Source organism: Pantherophis guttatus, chromosome 1, assembly GCF_059756535.1.
Source record: "Pantherophis guttatus breed Tessera chromosome 1, ASM5975653v1, whole genome shotgun sequence".
NCBI lineage: Eukaryota > Metazoa > Chordata > Lepidosauria > Squamata > Colubridae > Pantherophis > Pantherophis guttatus.
The window spans coordinates 293,660,623-293,683,969 of record NC_142063.1 but is presented as its reverse complement, the minus strand read 5'-3'; the positions used below and the strand labels follow the sequence as shown (position 1 = coordinate 293,683,969).

Sequence of the window (23,347 nt, the reverse complement as noted above, 5' to 3'; positions counted from 1 at the left end):
CAAGGGGAGCCCCATGTAGAGAGCATTGCAGTAGTCCAGGCGGGAAGTGACGAGTGCCTGAGTGACTGTGCGTTCATTATTTTCTGGTAGCCTTTCTAATCAGAGTTATCATATTAGAAATATGTGATTATGACAGTTCTGTACTGGGGAGCAGCCATCATTCACCAGACCATGTAAACGTTACTTAAGATAGTTCAATCTTCTTTCCAGGTGTGACTTGCTGTACTTATTTCTGAAATTTAAAGAATAAATTACCACCTTTATTTCACAAGTCACGTAGGAAAAACTGATGAGTAATTATTCCTATTGATAATTTTGTTGTATTTCTGCTTTTGTTGTGCGTCTGATATATTTGATTATGTTTTACTGTTAATTGTCTTGCATAAATTTATATTATTGTTATTAAGCCATTGTAAGGCTATCAATGTTAGATCTCTCAACTACATCAGAATCAAATAAGATGTACATGTTTTCATTTTTATAACATCCAGATTTTAATTATGCAGAGAGTAAAATGGTATACAGGCAGGGGTGAAATCCAGCAGGTTCTGACAGGTTCTGGAGAACCGGTAGCGGAAATTTTGAACAGTTCAAAGAACAAATACCACCTCTGGCTGGCCCCAGAGTGGGGTGGGAATGGAGATTTTGTAGTATCCTTCCCCTGCCACACGCACATAGAACCAGTAGTAAAAAAAATTGGATTTCACCACTGGTATACAGGGATCTGAAATTGCTAAAACGTTAATAGGCCACATGTTTCTGAAACCTATTGCTTCTTTCTTATGAAACAGGCACCTGCTCCTTAGTTCTATTATGAAGACATGAGTATCATTAATTCTGAAATGTTATTTAAAAAAACTAATTTGGATCAGCTTGTTTTTATTTTGTTCTTGCTAGTTTGTGTGTAAACAAGAGAAAGTGTTTGCAAGTCTCATAGGAAAATACTGCCATCTCTTGGCTAGATTGAGCACAACCATCTCACTTTATAGGAAAGTTGTTTGTAAAGGCTATTGTTAAATGCACAGCCGGATCTTTTGCCTGAATTAAATAAAAAATGCTGAGAGTATATTAAGTTGATTATACCATATGTGACAGATCCTGATTATTTTTAGCCCTGATTACTAAGAATTATGGGTGGTGAAATCCAAGAATCTGGAGCAGGGGTGGGTTCTAAATTTTTTTACTATTGGTTCTGTAGGCATGGGTTATTTTGTGGGTGTGACTTGATGGTCATGTAACAATTATTTAGGATTTAGCAGAGGTACTGGTCTACCAGGCTTTTAACTGCTTGCAGAGCTGTACTGATCTACCCATTTATTGCAGGCACCGGTCTACTCATGTTTTTTTGCAGGCACTGATCTACCCATTTATTTTTGCAGGCACCAATCTACTCATGTATTTTTGCAGGCACCGGTCTACCCATTTATTTTTGCAGGCACCGGTCTACTCATTTATTTTTGCAGGCACTGATCTACTCAGTCCAGTCTACTCATTTTTCTTTTAACACTGATCAGCTGTAAGGGCGGCCCTTTGAAGCCCAGCAGCAAGAGTTTAAACAGTTTTTTTCCCTCTAGCCATCAGCTGGGACTCAGGAGGCAGCAATAGATTGGGGGTGGGGCCAAATAAAAGGTAAGAATAACGCGGGGGCGGGGGGTCAGAACCGGTTCGGTGACATCATATCGTCACCGCTACCGGCTCGGCAGAACTGGACCGAACCGGGAGGAATCCACCACTGATCTGGAGGGCACCAAGTTATACAATAAGCCTGTTCTGTTACATTTTGCCTTAGTCTTTCTTAGTCTCCGGACCACTTGAAAAAATTCAGAGACAATTACAAGCAGAAAGCTAGAAGTATTGCCGTTTCCCCCAGTAATGAATGAGAAATTACCAGGAGAAGAGAAAGCATTGAAATTGAACAGAATCATTGTGTAAAATTTGCATGCAATGAACCACCAAGTACAAGAGTCAAGAGATCAGCAAGGTGGCTATAAGTGAAACTCCCTTAGTGATTTCTCGCCCTTTTTAAAAATCTGAATGCTGAATCAACATAGCTGGTTTTCAGTAAAGGCAAAGTTGAAAAGCCGATAAAACTCTATAGAATTCACTAATCTGTGTCAAAAGTTCACCTCAGGGAACTGGAGCAATAAGAGCCTGTGCAATCTTCACTAAATTTGGTCTTTCTCCACTGCATAATCTAGGTGCTATTTTGAGGTTAGTGTGAGATTTCCATTTTTCCTGATTTCAGGAATTATGTAATTACATTAGACAAGTGCCTTAACATTTTTTCTGACTCTTTTGAAAATGGGCAACTGTGACTACTGAGGTTTATGCTTATTCTTAGGTGTGAAAAACATCCAAAAGTTCCATAGCATAGCTCCCAGACTAGTGCAATTATTCTGCATTTGCATTTGTCTCTATAACTGCCTGGTCCAATTTTGATATGGTAACTGGAGTTGCTCAGAAATTAGTTCCCACCTCATAATGAAGATGACAAACCAAGGTAATTCTGAGATAAGAGTGAACGGTACCTTTCCCTCAACATATAAAGCAACACAGGAGGAACAAATCCAGAAACACTGTCCCTATTATGTTAGTTTGTGTATGTTTAAAATGTGACTAAATTTGTTGCATGTATCAACCAAGCTGTACACCATTCAAATAACTTGATAATTGTTTTACCTAATTCTGGGATATCAGGATAAAGTCCAATCTGGGTAACTGAAAAGAGCCAGAACTCTGAGAAAAAAAGAAAACTTTCTACTACAAACAGTTTAATATAAATTTGCCTCAATAAGCCAGTATGCTATTTAAGCGACAGCGCTGGGGTTTGTTTCCAAATCGACTATTACAGTATGCACAATCTCATGTGCATTATAGATAGACCATACAGAAAAATAGAACACTGAACTGACTTACATTTTTCTATTACTTATTCATACCCCAATGAATACTTATACCTCTCACCTTGTAGGGATATGCATGTGCTTGTTAAGAACAATTTGTTTATTGAGATACATAGTGAGATGGAATAAAAAATACTGGCATGAAAAATACAAAATAACTGGTATTTAAAAATTCATTAGCATGGCTTAAATTCAAGATGTTAAAAATCTCTAAAACATTACTTTTTGCTATACTATAGTTTGAATTAACTAATTCATTGACTTGAACATCAAACAATTATACCCCTATACCAAAGTCTAAATCTATGTCAAGGTGTTATGTAGATATATTTGGAAATCTTAGTAATTTTGGTATGATAGAAGTCCTAAAATTTAGGACTTTGATTGTCCCACATTGTAAAAATTGTACTACCGGTCAGTAGATCAAAGTATTGTGTATTAAAAAATATACAATTTCCTACACCAGTCTCTCACTACCAGAATATTAGAAATAAATATTACACAATTAGAAATGATAAACTATCACAACAAAAAATCATGTTGTATGTTTTTATTTTAAGTTGTTTGACTTACAGGCACTGTGCATTGGTGATGTTCTGTAACTCTGCAAGTTCCTCATCTCCTTGCTAATCAAGGGAATGGGGTGGAAAGTGTTAGGAGAAATACCTCACAGCAATAGTTCCAGCCTCCAGAAAGATCCAAAAAATATCTGGAGAAATATTTCACTTCTTTAAAAGCCAAAAAGCAAAGAATCTTATTTTACAAACAAACCAGCATATTTTTTAAAAAAAGTATGTAATAGAAGTAATTTCAAAGCTAAATACATTTTTAAAATAGGATGACTTGAAGCTGTTTCATGGTCTTCCCCTTTCCATAAATGCGGAAAGAGATTTCAAAAGCCAAGCATTATCCTTTAAAAAAATTCCATGCATTAAGACTTAGTGTTCTAGATAACTAAAAGTATGGCAATAAATAATACTTTAAAAAAACCCACAAATTTTTTTTCATGACACTGAGTGGAACAGACACTAGTCCATAAGGCACTTTCAGCATAGGCTATTATTAAACAGCAGAGGAAGCCTGAAGGAAAAAAAAAACTTCTAAGCAAAGCAATTATTTACAACAGCACTAAGAAAAAGCAACATTATCTTAATGATAGATGAATGGAGCAACACTCAATGGGATAGAATCTTTCTGAAACGCTTTCAAAGGGACTGTATGCTAATGAATAGTCACCCTCTAAAACAAATGCAATTGTTTCAAGGACAGCACCTCTGGATGCAAGAAACAGGATTACAGCATTACTGTTTGAAAAAATAGTAACAAGAGGCTATAGAGGAATATGGAATACATTATAAATATGGAAAGGTTTAAAAAAATAGCCAGGAAATGGCTCAGAAAAAAATGTAACATAAACTTATAGTCTCAACATCCAAGGTTTCTGCAGTATTATGAGTTCTCCAAGAAAATCAAATGCACCAATAATCTTTCTCTCCCAGTTGCTGACCACTTGATTTCAGCAGTCTAATTCAAATGTTCCAGGAATTTATATAATAACTTCTATACCCTAAATAGAGAGTCAGATATATTTGCAAGACTGAAAGTGGCAAATCCTTATTTAGAGAATCTGCCTATATTACCTACCAAATTACTTGCCATCTCCTTTTTCATATTCCTTGCCAGGCATACAAACATTATGAAATGTTACCATTATAATACTCTGCTTGCTGATATGTTAGGTCTACTTAATCTTGCTTCATACAATGGGAGATTTGGAATGATTTTCAGGAGCTCACCTGAGAATGCATTATCATTTTCAAAAGGGACTGCAGTGCTAACAAAAAGACACCCAGAGGATGGCAGTCAGTGTCTTTGTCATTCTGCAGCAGCCCCTTTCCTGCCATGTGACCAGGTCATCCCAAGCTAATGGAAGGGTAGAGAAGGGATCAAATCCTTGCTCTCAGTAGTCCAAACTAATTTCAGTAGCTAAATGGATGCACCATGTAATGTAACCCACAAAGGAAAACTTTTGCAGTTGCTACAACTATGTATATATTGCACAGTAAGCCAACAAGAAACTACTTCCTTATGTAGAAAAGTCTATCTGATGTTAATTATTCCTATAAACGATTATATTTTAATTCTTATATTTAGGAAACTTAGTAAATATAAGTTGCTACCATTCCTTTTGTAGGACATTCCCACGAAGAAAGAACACCTATAAGAAAATGCCCAATATAAGCATGCTTTCAAAATCAGTTGCCCCAAATAATGCTAGCTTTGGACATGAGAGGGCAGCAGATAACTACAAAGGCATCCTTCACTCTAGAGATACAATTTAAACAAGTCTAGGGAATTATCTTTTTAGTGAATACAAGAACTTTATCAAATTTTTTATATACAAAAGTATTTTCTGTTTTAGGATGCAGGAGACCTAACTCCTAAGATCAACATTGCTATCTGCTTTGTCTAATTTTTAACTTCTTGTTCAGTGTTTCTTTGGGCACATCACATTTTATTTACACCTTAAATAAAAGAAAAGGAACTTCTAAATTTTAGAACTGGAAGAGAAGGTGGAAGAAAAGTGTCTTGTAGTGCAGATCAGAAAGTCAGTTGGAGGAATTAGGTTGTGGATTGTGGAACCTTGGCTTTAATGCAGATCTTCACGTTGAGACAACTCTGTTAGGATCTCAATTAGATTATCCAGCCCCCAGAGGTAGCCATCCTCTCTGTTCCCCTCTATCCAGGGCACATTGTGCTTCAGAACTTGTCCCTCTGGAAGTGGAGTGGTTTTCCCAAAATCAATCATCCATACTTTGGCCTGCTCCCTCTTGTCATGGATGAAGAGAAGGGAACTCCCAATTACCTGCAAAAGCAAATGCAAAAGAACTGAGTATCCCAGAGTAGGAATTAAGAACAAGTGTTCCAAATTCTTCTGAAGATAAGATTACAACTTAAAAAATATATATCTCAACAGGATATTGGTATTAAAAAATTAAAAACTGAAATTTTAGGTTCTGAATTTTTAAAAGTAACAATATTTCAACATGTGAGGCAGTAAAAATTGTTTCCTGGTGTTCTCAATGCACAGGGTTGTGATGTATATGCATTCTTTTGAATTTTCATGAAATGATTTCCATTTGTGTGTTTAGGTGATATGATTTGACCTAGCTCTAGTTTTTTAAAAGACAAAAAGGGAAATGAATGATTTTACCTCATGGGTCATGAAGAATGGTGATGTTTCCAAAGTATCACGTATCCCCTTTAACCGGTTAAGATAACTGTTCTGAAATTGCAAGAAAAAAAATGATAAGTCATACATACTGTATCTGCATGCACATGTGTGCGCGCGCAAGAACACATACACACACAAAGGCATTATTCCTGAATCAAATAAGTTCCATATCTCAGCCCAGATACCAAATGACTTATGAAAATGAATAAAAGGTGAGAGTAGAGGAGGGAATATCTCCTCTTTTTCTCATAATCTTTTGAGTCCCGTAGTTGGCTCTGAAGCACAGACTGTCCACCTTTAACATAAGATATTTGGATTATGGAATTGTTCAACTTTAATTTTGTTCACACCTTCCTACAAGACAAGATTGCAAACAAATTTATTTGCATAAAAATGATTTCACATTGAACATAGCCAGTATCCCTTCCAGCACTGCTCAACCTCATTTCTCAATTACTCAGGTTTATGATGCTGGGTGACTTTAGGTTTTCCTTCTAGGTTAACTTTCAAAGGTGGCCCAGAAATTCATGGCCACCATGGCCTTGTATCAAACCATCCTGGCCTCAATCCAGTTGAGCCACAAATGAGATCTGTTTTTTGTCTTGGAATGAGAGTAGATAGCATTTGTACTTTGTTGTGGTCACCACATTCTGTGAGGTCAGCTCTGCCACTTATACTCTGTCACCAGATCTTGCCTTTCCTGACTGGTAAAAGCAGGAAGCAGGGTTAGGGCCAGAGTGATGGTTACTGCATCCTTGAGAAAGGAGATGCTGTCACTGGTTTCAAAGTAGTGGTGGCCCATCCTCATAACATTACTGCTGAATTCAGCAATGTTAAGTAACTTCCACAGTAAAAATGCCTAGAAGAAATAGATTTATGTTTTAGAAATAGATTTTCTAGACTCATTTCAGTCAGAACATGGGCTTGAATATAGCACTGAAGCCACTTTGATCATACTTGCAGATGTAAGTACATTCACTACATACTTGTAGTGAAATTGGACAATGATACTGTGCCTCTCTTGGTCTTGCTTGACCTCATGGTGTCCTCCTTGATTGCCTATATGGGTTAGATTTGGCGCAGCTGTTTTCCAAGTTGTTCTCTTCCTTTTTGAGTAATGGAGGAGAGCTCTTATTATGGTGTCTTGCAAAGCTTGGTTTTCTCACTTCTTTTTAACATCTCCATATATGAAGCTATTGGGAGAAGTCATCTGGCAGTCATGGTGAAGAATCTTCAGTATACAGATAGAACTCAGTTGTATATCTTGATCCTGGGCCAAACAAGAGACATGGCTAATGTTCTCTCTTGATGGCTGGAAGCTATCAAGATATGGATGGAAGAGAAGAGGCTTAGGCTTAATCCCAGCAAGATGGATAGCTAGTTCTGGACAGATTGCACTATCCTAGACAGAACTGATTCAAAATCTAGGGCTCCTCCTGCACTCCCAGTTCTTTATCAAGGAGCAGGTGACATTGTGGCTAATTGGGGTCTTTGCATAAATTATATCTTGTGCATCAGGTACAACTTTGCCTGAAAAGAGTCTCATTCCTTAATTAACACTTTTTGGAATATTGCAATATGCCCTGTATTGGCTGCTTCAGAATGCAGTGGCTTGAGTAATGATAGCTATGACAAGGTATTCTTATGTAACACCACTATTTCAGGAACTGTGCCAGTTGCTAGTTACTTTTCTATAACGACCTATATGGTTTGGGACCTGGATATCCTGCTCCCATTTCCATTTCCATCCATATGTTAAGTCCTTTTTTAAGAGAACATCATTCACAGGGATTCTGAGGAGTCTTCTTTGTGAAAACTGTCTGTCCACCCACTCAGCCACCCACCACCGTAAGATTAAACTAGTCCCTTTCCTGTTAACATTCTGAAAAGGTCTTAAAGTCTGGCTATTTCAAAGCCCTTTGATTTTGTGTAGAAGGAAGCTCCCTACAGTTATATGTGTGTGAAATTTGTTTATTACTTTGTGCAAAGTTTATTGCAATGGTAATTTATTGTTTGTCTTAATTTGTTTGCTATTTTAATATATTATTTTTTAATCCTTTTACTGGAAAGGAGTTTGTAAACTGTATTGACTCTGAGGATTAGAATGGTACATTGGCTCTAGAAAATAAACAGAGTTTATTTCTTCTCATCAGGATAGTAGTTTAATAAAAGAAAAGAAGGAGAAAAGGATTCCACTAAATCTGACTGGGCTTAACATTAATATGTTCAATAAACTAAAGAGATAACACAATTTTGATTATATAGTCCAGTTTTTATATGCTTCCTTTCAAAATCAATTTCTTCTAAGGAACATTTAAAATTTTGTTTATAGCAGGAAGAGCTTGAAAAGCTTTTGAGCAAGATGTCATAATTTGAACCAATCTATTTAGGGTTTAGTTTAGCTAAAGCAAGAGTTAAACAACTTTATTTTGCTCAGTGGCAACACTTATTTTTATTTTGGAGCCCTGCAAAAGCATATTGCTATGACACCATCAACTATTTCAAAAAACAATATTTTGGCTGCAGTGTTTGTATTGTTTTTACCTAAAGTGGGTGTTAAGCCCAGAGATGTGTCACTTATTTTAGGGGTTCATTAGTAAAAAGATTCCCACCCAAATCCTGACATTTTACTGCTGCTGAATTTTGGCAGCACGATATTGGGGTGGGAGAAGAATACAAAGGAGCATAAAAATGGATTTGGGAGCAGTTGTGGCCTGCTGATCCTTGAGTGAAAGTATTGCCCATTTCATTACACATCTCCCCTTTTCATTTTGGCATGTGGTTTTGGATGTTAAATTAATTCAAAGTAAGGAACGTCAAAGGAAATAGCTGAAGTGACTCACCAGAATGTTATGGTTTCCTTTTGTAAATTCTCTGAAGGCGTCCATGACTTGTTCCTTTATCCGAGTCTTCTTGAAATCCCTGTTCACGGTGCCATCTTCTTTCTTTTAAAAAAACAATGACAAAAACATGGCTATTACTCAGAAGAATCCTTTTCTATTACTACCACTTGCTGTTCACTAAACAAAATGCAGTATACCCTATGACAAAACTTAGAGCAAAAATTTGAGACGGTAATCAGAGCTTAATAAACAGTCACATGGGGTAGGGGAAGACTACTTTTGTTGTTGTTCTGGGGACACTAGAGAAGTCATTTCTATGTTTAAAGCTTTCGGTGAAATCAGTTGCGTCCAGCTGCTGCCGTCGGAGGCATTTTTCTTCCATTTGAAACTTTTTTCGAGGTTTAATGCAAATTATTTTGGATATGATTGCAAAGGAGGTGAGAAAAATTCATTTCATGAGCAAATATCATATTGAACAATGCTAGATATGTAGCGCTTCAACACAATGCATTTTGGCATCATGGAAATTATAAGACTGGAAAGAATCTATATGTTTACCCCAACTTTCTGTCTTAATGTAAGGAGATTGCATTCAGTGCAACAATTGGAAGTTGAAGGCCATTATTTCACTAAACCCAGTAATGTTATTCCTAAATTTACTACCCAATATTCGTTCCAACCCATGGAATTTATTATATAACCTTCCTCTTAAGCTTTAGTTTAATGAGCAGAGATGTCTGAAGTTGGAGCTAATATAAGCAAGCAAATATAACCCACTGGTGTAGTTTAGATCTGGATTGGAATATCAAAGTATCTCTCATTTGGCACCATAGTTCCTCTATTCAAAACGCGTACAGCATCTTATTTTTACTCTTGCTTTCACCTTCCTGAAAATGGAACACTTGCATGCTTTGGGCTTCAATAATTTTTCAGATAGCATTAAAAAAAAACATTAAAAACAATAGGTAGAATAAAAAACCTTTTTATTGTAGTTTCTATAAGAATTTAATTTTTCTTTCCTAGCAGCTTAGCTTTATTAAGAACTGGTATCTGAAACCACTATAGACACAGCCAAAAGTTTCGATGTGTTAATGTCACTCCAATACCCGTTTTGTACTTATCCAGATATCCAAACAACTGGGGACATGTTGTAATGTCTGCAACATCCAGTAAACCATTTACATCTGAGCTTTTACTTTTGCTCCGGTAGACAAGGAAGAGTAAGGTATGAGAGACTCCACTGATATGAACATAAGCAGTGCCCTGCTGAATTAGACTCTGGCTCATCTAGTCCAATAGTCTGTTCCCTAATACTTTCCCATTGTTCCCCATGACTTCCATGAATCACTCCATTCCTTTTTTGTAGCCAGACAAAATGGCTTCATGACAGGGATGAGGCTATAGCAAATCTAAGCCTCCGAAGAATCATACTGGATTGTGCTAGTCAGAATTTCTTAGGAAGAATTCACATGTTGCTATATTCACCATTCATAAGACCACTCTCTTGGTTGAATAAGTAGGTTAAAAGCTACTACTACATGATCCTTTATGACTATACATAATATAACAGGGCAAGGCAAGAAGTTTTACATCTGTCACCTGTATGTGTCCAATGATTCAACACAAAAAGGATAAGGGAAAGAGTTAATGCCACAAAGAATTCCATGATCCTGCCATACCAAGTTAATGATGGAAAATCACATCTGTCCCCAAAAAAACCTGTCTCAATAACATGTACCCTGCAAAGATATATTACATATGGAATGGTTAAACCATATTTGACATTTTACATTACATGACAAGTTAATCACAGATTCATTTCCCATGCACTGATGCAACAGACAAATCTGAAAGGCTACCTTTATTCCTTCAATCCGGAACCCTAACGTTGCTGTAGAACTTATAGTTTCTCTCCACTGCATGTATCGAGGCTTGGTCACTGCATGTTGAGAGTTCTCTTCCTCAGTCGGAGCCTCAGGATCTACTTCGATCATCTTCTGATACATGTCTTTCCGCAAACTTGGCTTCTTTCTGGCCTTTGATAATTCCTCTTCCACATAAGTTCTGCAAAGCCAGTATATGTTCACATTATCATATTTGGAAACCGATTTATTACTACTGTATCACTGATGTTTGGGCAGGTGCACAGGTTCCTCCCTATCTTCTCTAGAATAAGACAGGCAAGATGCAATCATTGAAACATAACTTTAATTGTTGGGCCTCATGGAGGAATACAAATTACTCATCCATATTCTACAGCATCTTCATTTATTGCAGTATTATGAAAGTCAACATCATCTATAATCAGTACAACAATGGCAATTTTTTTGAGCGATTCAAGTGAACATATTGGAGTCAATCAGATTTAAATATTGGAAACACTCTCTAATCGGACAGAATTATCCTCCAAGGGTATAGTCCTTCCTGTATAGCCTACTCTGAAAAGTTGAAGACACTTTAGTTTCCAAAGTACATGGTATGAAGAGTGCTTGTAAAAACAACTGTTTTGTTTATCAATGATACATACAGTAAGTAGCCAGAAATGGTCTGAGTCACTAGTTGTTCTGAAAGCTCCATAATAGATGTGAATGGTTTCCTTAAGGTATTAAATTGTATATTTTGGAATGTTTTCCATATTGAAAGTGCTTCCATCATTTACTGGCAAGTAGACATGAGAGAATGCTATTTGTAGTACAATGAACCTAGGTATGGAATACAGTAGATTGAACAAAAATGGGTTTTTTCGGTTAAGTTTCTCTATTTGCCCACTAGAGTGCTCTGTCCTCCAACATCAACAGCTATACTTCTTGAAATATCACTGCCGAGTACTTATTCAACAAAAGATATGCATTTTTTCAGTGTCCTGTAACCTTAAATATTTCTGATTCTGGTTTACAGATCCAATAGATTTAATTTTACTTTAATTCAACTCCACATTTGCAATACACTCCTAGACAGGAAAGCTTCTAATTTCTGAGCATTTCTGTTTTGTATCTCAAACATGAAAGGCTCTATATTTACGTGGGAACATCAAACTGAGAAGAGCATACAATATGTGCAAAATGTTCATTGACATATTTATTGATCTCAGAATGATAGCATCTTAAGTTATGGGCATATAGGGGTTTTACTGCTCCCATAATCCCTTGCCATTAGTCAGCCCTGCTGACCGAGCTACTGAGAATTGAAGGGTCATACACTACTATCTAAAGGGTCAGACAGGTTGCTTTTTCCTTTCTTAAATTTTGCCATGATAACTAGAACTCTACCAGATTATATTAAGTGATCCCACAATCCACTATCTTCTTTATAGCTTCTAAAGCCACAAGCAGAGCATGTGTCTCAGCAGCTTCTGTGCAGCCATATTCTAAATCTGGTCTTCAAGGTAATGCTTAATAAATGTCAATATATCTCTATTCACTGATTTCTTTGAAAATCATCTGAATTAATTATTAATGACACCTATATGGAAATGATGCCCATATATGTGTGAGGAAACACATTTAGTTTGTCTATTGAAAATTAACTTAATTGTGCAACCTTATGGTTTGAGATAAAATAAAAATTAAAATATTGAACTGATCCTTCTCAGCACTCTGGTTTCTGAATATTGGCACCAAGGATTGCCCTATACTGAAGTATTCAGTAGACCAGAAATACATTCTAGAATTGCATTCTGCTAATCAGAAATATCAAACGATTTCATATGCTGTAGTTTTTCCGAATTTATCCAATATATACTGTTTTTTACCAACCTAGTTAAGAACCTAGTGACTCTTAGAACTCTGTATCTGAAGTTACTTTTGCCATTAGCCATGATATCTGGAAATTTTTGGATCTGAGGTCCCAACAAATCTGGGAGACATCAACTTGCTTGAAATATATAAACGGAGTCACAGATCTTTAATACATATTATTAAATAGAGTATTTTCTGTATATTTTATTTTCAATAGAGCAGCCAAGGTTCTATATATAATTGAAGAGCTATGCTAAACACACTGTCAAGCACAGTTATAGAAGAACAGCAAATTTATAGTTGTTTCTAGATCAAGTAAACTGTAGTAATCCTCTATTATCTATCTGATGAGGATATTCATTTTTGGAGAAGTGTGTTGGTCAGCCCACAGCTTTGAATGCTTTTCCATTTGTTCATGCAGTTAATTTGATTCTTGCTTTCCTTAAGTGCAAAAAAATTCTAATTCAAGCAGCAAACAGCCTTTTTCACAAAGAGTAAATTTATGATAACATAGGGCAGTAAATTTCCTTATCTATCATAGGTATGGAGTGGCTAGAGAGCATAATTCAATACCAAAAATGCTATTAAAAAGTAGTTTATGAAGGACTTTTTCTTCAAGAAACCTGGAAACCATGATACCAGTTCCACTTTAAGAATGAAAGGCAGCTTGATGACTTGGGCCAGTCACCCTCTCTAAAACCAAACCACAACACAGGGTTGTTGTGGGGAAAATTGGAGGAGGAAAGAGTATGAGGTATGTTTACTGTCTTGAGTTATTTATAAAAATAAAGGTGAGATAAAAATAAAAGTCCTAGATACGCTACTGGCCCAAATAAGTTAAAATTCATCTTTCTTTCAAATTCCCATGTTTTAAATTATTTAGATAAGAATTGCAGACTATTCATCAAGTTATGTTAGACATCACCACTCATATCAATCAACATGACCATCTACTTTACAGGTCCAGGGTAATGGGAGTTAATAGCAAATCAGAATGGCATTAGATTAGGGAAGTTTCTTTTGGATTGTTCTTTCTGTTATTCAGTGGAGAGAACAAACTTTTGCCTACAATCAGGTTTCACTGGTCTGTTCATGCTTAAACTTAATGAAATCATCTGCTTCTTCCAAGGTAATAATCTCTGCCAGATTTCAAACAGAGATAAAAATCCTATAGTGATCATACAAGAACAGGGCTGTCAAACTCCCGGCCCACAGGCTGGATACGTCACACATTGGCCATGCCGAGTTTAGCAAAGGGGGGGGAGTCCTGATACGTCACATGACGCCGCTGTGATGACGTAATTTTGACATCCCTGTGCAAGAACATCTGATTTGAAACTGAACTTCAGATTTGCACTAGAGCAAACCAATCAGTAGGTTTTTCACTGTTGCTTTAACAAGCCCTCAGCAGGGTTAGGGCAGGGCAAGGCTAAATTATTTTGCTGGCCTCACATACAGATAATAAAGTCTATGTTTGCCTCACATTAGTTTTCAAATATTGTTGTAACAAGCAGATTACTCTATATTTTTATCTATAAAGAAAAGCTAACCTGACTCCCATCTTGCAGTCCATGACACAAGGAGAATCAAAATCAGCTAGGAGATCTTCCATCTGATTATACCTCTCCCCATCCTTCACAATATCTCCATGATAGGCAGGAACATAAGGCTTAAGGACATCATTCATCAAACGGTCCAAACAACGCTGTTCAGACTCACAATGCTTCTTTAATATCCTTCCATTTGCAGCAGCTTTGAAGCTACCTGAAAGACAGACCAAAACAAAGTTGTTTTTAAAATGCAAATGAAAGCATGTTTAAAAATTGCCACAAAGAATATTTCACCCTTTTATGGAATGCCTCAGCTATCCTGCCTGGTACCCTTCAGGTATGCAGGATTTCGGTTCCTATAAAATTCAACAGCATCTGGGCAGCAACAAGTTGGGATCGGCTACAATTCTTTGCTTTTTCTATTGTATTTAATCAAGGCTATATACCCTGAAATTTTATAGATGCTGGTTGCAGGGTGAAATGAAAATGCAAACAAGATTACTCTTTTGTTCTCTGACACTGTACACATAGACACTTTCTATTATGATATTAAATGAATGGCAATAATATATTCTACTTCAGACAAAGCAGCATAAAAAGGCCAAATATAATATTTTGTTCAAATGGTTTTTTCCCCCCAGCTAATGTGGGAGATAGAAAATGACACTGAAAAAGCCTCACATCCTAACTAATTAAAGTGTTTCTTTTTTTTAATTTGATTTATATGCCGCCCTTCTCCGGAGACTCAGGGCGGCTTACAATGCGCTAAGCAATAGCCTTCATTCTTTTGTATATTTATACAAAGTCAGCTTATTGCCCCCACAAACTGGGTCTTCAATTTACCTACCTTAGAAAGGATGGAAGGCTGAGTCAACCTTGAGCCTTGGTGAGATTCGAACCTGCAGTAATTGCAGGCAGCTGGTCTTAATAACCAGCTTAATAACAGGGTGCCTTAGACCACTGTACTACCAAGGCTCTTTCAATAGACTCTCTTATGTACAAGAGGAACTGACTTAAGGTTACTCTCTTATGATTATGAGGCTGAACCCAACATGATCGGCTTATTTATTTACATCATGTCCATGTTATTGACATATAAAATATATGCATCTCATATGCAAGTTGAATGACTATAGAGGAGAATGTTGCTAATCTCACATACACAAATACTATTATACAACTGACTTTCTTTCTGGTCAATTGTTTTGCTCAAAACACAGCTCTTTTCTAGCTTTTTGTACTAAAAGTTATCTAAAAGTTGCGAAGGAGTTTGTATAAAGGATAAAAGGGCTAGTTGAATGTCAATAAATTACTCCATGACACTTTTTAAAGCATTTCTGGGTTCTTCATTTTGTTTTGTTTTGATCAATCCTCTGTCTGTGAATAAGAGAGAAAGGTGAGCAGAAATCTATATCCACTACAGTCCTACTTGATTTAGGACAGATACCCCTGTTCATGTGCAGATCATTCAGTATTCCCTGAGTGATGGTACAACTTCATTGTATCAGGAATGCTAGAAGGCAAAATAGCATATACTCATTACCTATCCTTTAGTGCAGGAGTGAGAATATTTACTCTTTTTAATGTTATGATTGAAGGGCCAAATAGCCTCCCAGAATGCCTTCTGAGGCGTTACCAGTACAGAACCCCTCCCCCACAGAGGACAGCAATCTAGTCTGTATTTCCTTTTCTCGCAATGAATTGTGCATTAGACATGGAGGGAAAAACCGGTATATCTTTTCTTATGACATCTTCATTTTGTTTCTGTAGATGGGACTTTGTGGAGGGGAAAAGCTCTTCCACAAGAGCTTTGGTATTAATGGATATGCAAAACTTACAGACTCACAGGCCAGAGCTGCTCCACCCCTACTTTAATAATATAACTCAGAGCTGTTTGGATAGATAACTAAGGAACTCTGTGGGAAGAATGACTCCTATCACATAGTAGCAGATGGAAATTAGAGAGAAGTCTAACATCTAAAAAACTGCATAGGAAACTAGCAATATTGCTTTGCTTACAAAAACAACTTTACAATTCTCTATAGGATATCCTCATTATGGGGAAGGGCTTATACCACGGGTGTCAAACTCACAGCGTCATGTTGCTGTAACATGATGTTTTGTGACGTTTTTCCCATTTGCAGAGCTGGGGTGGGCATGGCCTGTGTGTGAGGCATCTGGCCCACAGGCTGCCAGTTTGACACCCCGGCCTATACTGTATGGTTCATTCTGATGGAGTATTAGAATATTTTTTTTTTCTAAGAAACACAGAAGATTTGTTTTATAAGAAATTCAGACAGTTGTCTGCCGCAGACACATAGGCTTGCTTTGTGCCCAAACTGTTAACATGACAGGACAAGGGGAGGATACAATATATTAGTCCTTGGGTCAAATATTTAAAGTAGCATGACATTTTCAAGACTTTATATATAATTTAGAATTAAGCAACATTTTGGAGTTGTTGAGCACAACTGGAATTTTAACTGAAAATCATGGGTGATCACACAAAGTGGCTGTCATAGGAAGTTATGCATACTTATAAAATGGTTGTCATGCTTTGTTTCAAAATTACTTCCCAAGGATGAGTCTCATGATCCCTTCTAGCCCGCAATTTATTTTTGTCATTTTTCATGGCAGGTGACACATTTCCAGACAAACACTAAATTGCAGCCACATTATTTTTATTTTCAAGGAATGTTTAAGGAGTCTATATAAGGTAGAGTCATTCTCCTTAACCAAAAACTCAGAAATCCCAGAGTAACTGAGAGTTGGGCAGCATATAAATTTAATAAATTATTATTATTTAAAATTATGCTAGAAGCCGGTGTCTTGTTACAATAGTAGCTTTGCATTTATTGTAATCATTTAATTAAAATAGTTTTTAAAATCAGAACAGTGAATTTCTTGGGCATTAATGATTTCCTCAGGTGCCTGCTCTACTATGTCTAAAACAAATCAGCAATTCTAGTACAAACTTAATCTGACATTATTATGATAAAACAGCAGGAAAAAAACACAAGTACTTATAATTCAATTTACAGAAGTAATTTATGTTGAAACTAGCTAATTATCTTAAATTCCCCAAGAGACTATCTGAGCATTTTCCTTTCACTAAATGAAGTTTCCCTTTGAGAGGGAAACAGCACAATGTGATCTGTAATACCTGCATGCCCTGCTAATTGGATCCAGGGATATTTCTTCTTAAAGGACATAACAAAGGGAGACCAATGCACCATGTTCTTGATTTTCCGCCACGACTTGCTCTGGAAAAAAAGAAGATAAATTAAAGCGACTACAGAAATTGTATTTATAGCAATATCCAGTTTAAAAACTCTGGTTAAATATGAATAGTGAGATATTGGTGGCAGAACAAGCTCAGCCAGACACCTATGCTGAAGAAAACATCAACTAAACAATTCAAGATAAGCCAATCTACTGTGTATTTCTTCTTATAAAACTCGTTCAGATGTTCACACTTTCATGATTTGCTTGCAATTCCCACCATTATACTTGTTGTATACATACCTGATAGAGGAAAAAGAAAGATATATTTGAAAAGTAAGTAAAGGAAGGTATCTAAACTTTTTAAAACTCTTTCTTTCCATTCCCCACACATAACTGATCTTTTGTTTTTGCTATGCTCAGATTTAAGAAACCCGTTTTTCCGAGAAAGAGATCTGCTTTATTTATTAAGTTTGGACTTAAATGTCACATTAAGCAAACATTGAACCAAATGCAGTCCCACCTTTGATTACGTCATTATTATTACGTCTCCCCTATGCAGATATGCTAGGAGCCCACTGAATGAAAGGAGCAGTGAAAAACAAGAGTTGCCCACTTCTTTTCCAAACCCAGCTAGAGCAATGTACACCATTCTGCTACTAGGAAATATCCATGGCAGCAGAAAGCAGTGACACAATATTAGCTAAGACCAGAAAGAGTTGTATATTAATTACACAAGAAGTACCTTGATACTATACTGTCCTTTTTCTCTTCCAAAATATCTCCAGGGTGGAGGAATCCTTGAATAAGTTGGTCTTGTTATTATCTTTTAGGAAGAATTTTCTCCCAAAAAAGGAGAAACTTTAGCGAGCTACATCAGCAAAGCGCCTTTTAGAAAACAGAGGAAAGCCTCAGTCCTTCCTGAAGGAAAATAGTTTCCCACAATTTGCACAAATGGAACATGTGGCTAAATTAAGGCTGAGGTGTTTCTTATCTCAAAACCAGAAGGCAGAGTAAACTGTCTAAGAAGAAATATGCAAACAAAAAACAATGGGTGGAGTGGTTAAACAGGACAACAACAAGGATTTTAACTCTAAGCAGTCAAGTATCATAGTCAAAATCCACGTGAAATGTCGAACAGAGGGCAGAATAATCTAAGACATGTAAAAGGAATAAAATGTGAAATTGGCGATTATGCTTAAAACAATCACATCTGAAATCTGATACAGTGGACAGAACTATCCTGTGGCACATATGAAATGCTTTTAAAATTTAAAAGTATTTATAGTTAAGAACATGATAATTTCACTTGTACTAGAAGACCAAGGAAAAGCTCAGCCATAAACCATATGGCAGTAGTTTTATTCAAAAATACAATATGTGCACTGTACAAAATTTTGAATAATTATTCTCTTATATTGGAACTTTATCATTCTTTGCAGGCCCGCCGTTCACTGTTTTTCCATCATTGCAAAATCAAATGCAATCTATGCAAGTTTACCTAAATTTCTATAACACATTGTGAACACACCTTCTGGCCATGAAAAACTTAGGAGCAGCTATGACATGCTCAAGAAGAGGAGTGAAATAATTTCAGCGGCCTCTTTTCCTTCTTCATTAAGTTCATGTTTATCCAGACTTGTAGCTTTAGCCAATTTACTGTCAACATTGCTAAAGGCATCTTCCTATGCCAACATGTGGGTTTCCAAGAAGAATGCCAGGAGCGCTGTACTTTGGCTTTTTTGTTCCTTGTTGGCAGAAAGCACTGTTGGATTCCCCTTTACTAAAGTGTTTCTTTGCTTTGACTCATATTTGCTTAATTCTTTTAAAAGGAAAGCCTCTCGGGGGAATCTGGGTTTCCACATCAATAAGACTCAACTTGCCCAGAAGAGGGATCCTCCTATGAAAATGCAAACATTAAGTCATTCAGTCCCAGCATAAAATGTTCATGAGAGAAGTCACTGTTCTAGAGCCAAATTTTTCTTTCCACAGTGGTTAGAAATCACAGAAAAAAATCTGAGCTACTTCAAAGCCAGTGTTAAATGAAACAAGAATAGTACATAGTATCATAATAGCTTCCCAAATGCTCCTTGTCGAGGTTAATATTTCCATTCTCCTCACTAGCTGTCACGGCAGTCAGGCGTGGGTAATAGACAGGTGGCTGACCAATAGGACCGAGTCTACTGGAAGTCAAAGCTCCGCCCCTTCCTGCTTGGCCCCAGTTTTTTGACTCGGTCTGCCAGGACAGCCGTGTCTATAGAGTGCTCATTGCTAATTGTTTAAACTAGTTAATTTGACTCAGGAACGGATTTGACTATTCTTCGTGTTTATCCTTGTTGGACTTGGTTACTGGCCTTATTAGCCTGCCGACTGGCAGCTTTATTTGGCGCGCACACGAGTTCGCTCTGCCGCGCTGCCCGGCTTTCCCGCCTGTCTTCCGACGGCGGAGGAGTTTAAACAGTGCCCTGGTTCCTTCTTACTGTTTGGAGGGCCTGTTACCGGGACAGCCCACCTTCGATCCATCGGCGGTGCTCGGCTGCGCCAAGGAGCCTTCCAGCTCAGCAGCGGTTTGGCGCGCAGCGTTTTCGCGCCATTTAGTCGCCATTAGCCAGCAGGCTAGCGACTTCAGATTGCGGCTCAGGACTCGAGCGCTGGGACATAGACTTCAACCGCAAGTATCTGGCACCCCAATAGCCCTTTGGCTCTCCATATCTCTCTGCAGTTTGGGATAATCCTCGTGGCGCAAGTTTTAAAATGGCGGACGCAACTAAATCGTGCTCCTCCCGCCAGGCCCAAAATAGGGGGAAGAGACCTAGGGAAGAAGAGGATCCCCTGGAAGGGTCATCCAAGCACCATCCCTCTAAATCCAGAGCTATGGGCTCCATTGCTTCTTCTCGCCCCTTAGCCACTAAACCATCAAGGGAAGAGGAAAGGTGCCATAAAGCTATTGAGAAAGCTTTCCTCAAGGCTCAAGTATCTGCTGGTCTAGAACCCTGTCCTAGCCAAGCTGAGGTTTCCCCTGATTTGCCTTCCTCAGCCAAATCCCATACTGCATCCTCCATTTTATTTTTTATTTATTTATTTATTTGTTTCAATTTCTATACCGCCCTTCTCCAAATAGGACTCAGGGCGGTGAACAGCCAAAGCAAAAAACAGGACATACAAAATTTAAAAACAGTTTAAAATAATTAGATATTTTGGCCGTAAATTAAAACAACCCAATTTAAAATCAATTTAAAATTTAACTCAAGCCAGCCCAGCTAGTTGAAATAAATAGGTTTTCAGGGCCTGACGAAAAATTTTGCAACGACCTGCTCATGCCTTATCCCCAGACAGGTCTGACATTGAGGAGATTGTTCAAGATACTGAAGTTGATGCGGTTTTCCCTATTGCTAATGATGCCCCAGCTTCTAACCCAGTCCCTCCACAGGAACCAGCTGGGCGAGCAGCCAACCAAGGCACTCAGGTTTTTTCTGATATTCCTCCAGCCTTGGCAGTTCTGATCTCTGACACTATACGCCTGGGTATTGCCCAAGGTCTCCAGCAAAAACCTCCATCCGAGGCTTCTGCGTTTTCTAATGCTCATCTTCGTTCTAGAACACCATCCTTGCAGGATGAAGTGGAGGAGACCAGGGAGGCTTGTGAGGACACGGATTCGGCCAACCAAGATTCTCTCTCAGATGGAAAGATCGTAGCAGATCAGGAACTGTCGGATGATGAGGGCCTAGAGCCTGATCAACCAGCGTTTATTGGCCTCTTCCGTCCCCAAATGTTCCGTTCTTTGCTCCATAAGGCTCAAACCATCACACGTTTGGGGGGAAATGCAGCTTCTGCTACTTCTACCTCTTCCTCTGCTGATCCTACTGCTTCTCTGTTCCAGGAGCCTTCCGTTCAAAAGGAAGTTATTCCCGCTCCCAAGTTATTTTCCGATGTAGTCACCAGACAGTGGACATTCCCGAGTTCCGGACCTGTACCCAATACCTTGGACAAGCGGTTTTATAATATGGCTCCTGATTTCTCCACCTTACTTCAGGTTCCTTTCGTTGACCCGCCTGTTCTGGCTCTGTCTTCTCCATCTCCCCTTACAGGTCCTCCTGAAGAGTGCCTAAGACCGGAAGAGAAGAAAGCTGAGAGAACTCTGATCAAAGGCCATCAGGCCTCTGCCCAGTCTGTGCAAGCTTCCTCAGCGGCATCTTTTTTTAACAGGGCCATGATTCTCTGGTTGAAACAATTGCAAGCGCGTTTGCCCCCATCCGATCATTGCTCTCATCAGGACCTGAATAAGATTCTGGCGGCGGTGGAGTTCTCCACTGACGCCACTCTCAATGCGGCCCGCTTTTCAGCCAAGGCCATAGGAACCTCAATTACATCACGTCAACTACTGTGGCTCCGTAACTGGCAAGCTGACATCAGAAGCAAGTGGCGCCTAGCGTCTTCTCCCTTTGCTGGAGACAAACTCTTTGGATCTCAACTTGACCCTCTCTTGATTGAAACAAAAGATCACCGCAAAGTGCTTCCTTCTCTGCATCGTCGCCAGGATAATCGTTCTCAACATTTTTTTCATCCCTCCTCCTTTCGCGGATCAGATACAGTCTTCCCATCTCACCGGGGGCAGCGTCCCTTCTCAGCCAGACCTTTGAATCAACAGGACCCCCAGGTTAGACAGGGTTCCAGATTTGGCTTCAAACGGTCCTTTCGGGGGGGGGGCAGGGGACGTCCCTTCCGGAGGTCCCGCTGATTCTCACTCCTTAGGGGGGCGCCTTTCTCTTTTTGCTGATCAATGGGATAGGTCTGTTTCTGACGCCTGGGTCAGGTCTACCATCCGTTTTGGCCTTTCGCTTGAATTCCGATCCTCCCCACCAAAGCTTTTCTTGAGATGTCCTTCGTCTCAAGATCCCATCAAAACTGCCCGTCTTAATTCGGCCATCCAACACCTTTTGGATATCAAAGCCATTCAGCCTGTGCCCCTCAATGAGAGGGGCGAGGGTTTCTATTCCCACCTTTTTCTAGTCCCCAAAGCTTCGGAGGGTTGGAGAGCGATTCTTGATTTAAAGTCCTTAAACTGGCACATTGTTTATCGCCGGTTTAAGATGCAATCGCTTCATACCATCCTTCTAAGTATCAGACAAGGGGACTTAATGACATCAATTGATTTGACGGAGGCTTACCTCCATATACCAATTCGGCCCGCCCATCGCAAATTCCTTCGTTTTTACCATAACGGTCGCCATTTTCAGTATACGGCCCTACCCTTTGGCCTTTCCTCCACCCCAAGGGTTTTTACTAAGATCTTGGCCTCCCTTATAGCTCATATCTCTTCTATACCAATCAGAACCATGTTTTACCTGGATGATATCCTCATCCTTTCCTCTTCTCCGACCCAGGCGATATCAGATGTCAATAAGACAATTACAATTTTACAGACCCATGGCTTTTCCATAAATTGGGCTAAAAGCCACTTAGTACCTACCACCCACATTTTGCATTTGGGGGCCCTCATCAACACTATCACAGTTGAGGTCTCCCTCTCCCCGGATCGACTACGCAGCCTATCCTCTCTTGCTAGTTGTTGTCAGCTTCACAGGGCTGCTCCTTTGTCGGACCTTTCAACCTTACTGGGGAAGATGGTGTCATCTTATGGGATCGTTCCTTGGTCTTGCCTCCACAGCCGGGAACTTCAATGGCTGCTGCTACCCTACCAACGGAATCCATCGTCTCCTCCCTCCCTGAGGATCCAGCTTCCCCCACGGGTGGTCGAGTCCCTGGCTTGGTGGACATCTCCGGCAGTGGCCAAGGGTTCCAGGTTCCTCGAGCCCCAGCGAATCGTCATCACTACCGACGCAAGTCTCCTCGGCTG

At 38.7% G+C, this 23,347-nt stretch overlaps 1 protein-coding gene across 1 annotated transcript in view; it reads right to left on the bottom strand.

The window, feature by feature from the left end:
* Positions 1 to 3,438: 3,438 nt before the first annotated feature.
* ITPKB (inositol-trisphosphate 3-kinase B) overlaps positions 3,439 to 23,347 on the bottom strand; it is a 72,067-nt gene continuing 52,158 nt past the window's right edge. Inside the window, exons 3-8 of the mRNA XM_034427942.2 lie at positions 17,432 to 17,531; positions 14,269 to 14,482; positions 10,841 to 11,045; positions 8,982 to 9,083; positions 6,118 to 6,189; positions 3,439 to 5,769 (exon numbers count right to left, since the gene is read on the bottom strand). Coding sequence (XP_034283833.2) covers positions 5,554 to 5,769; positions 6,118 to 6,189; positions 8,982 to 9,083; positions 10,841 to 11,045; positions 14,269 to 14,482; positions 17,432 to 17,531 — 909 coding nt within the window. The 3' untranslated portion in view covers positions 3,439 to 5,553. The remainder of the gene's footprint in view (positions 5,770 to 6,117; positions 6,190 to 8,981; positions 9,084 to 10,840; positions 11,046 to 14,268; positions 14,483 to 17,431; positions 17,532 to 23,347) is intronic.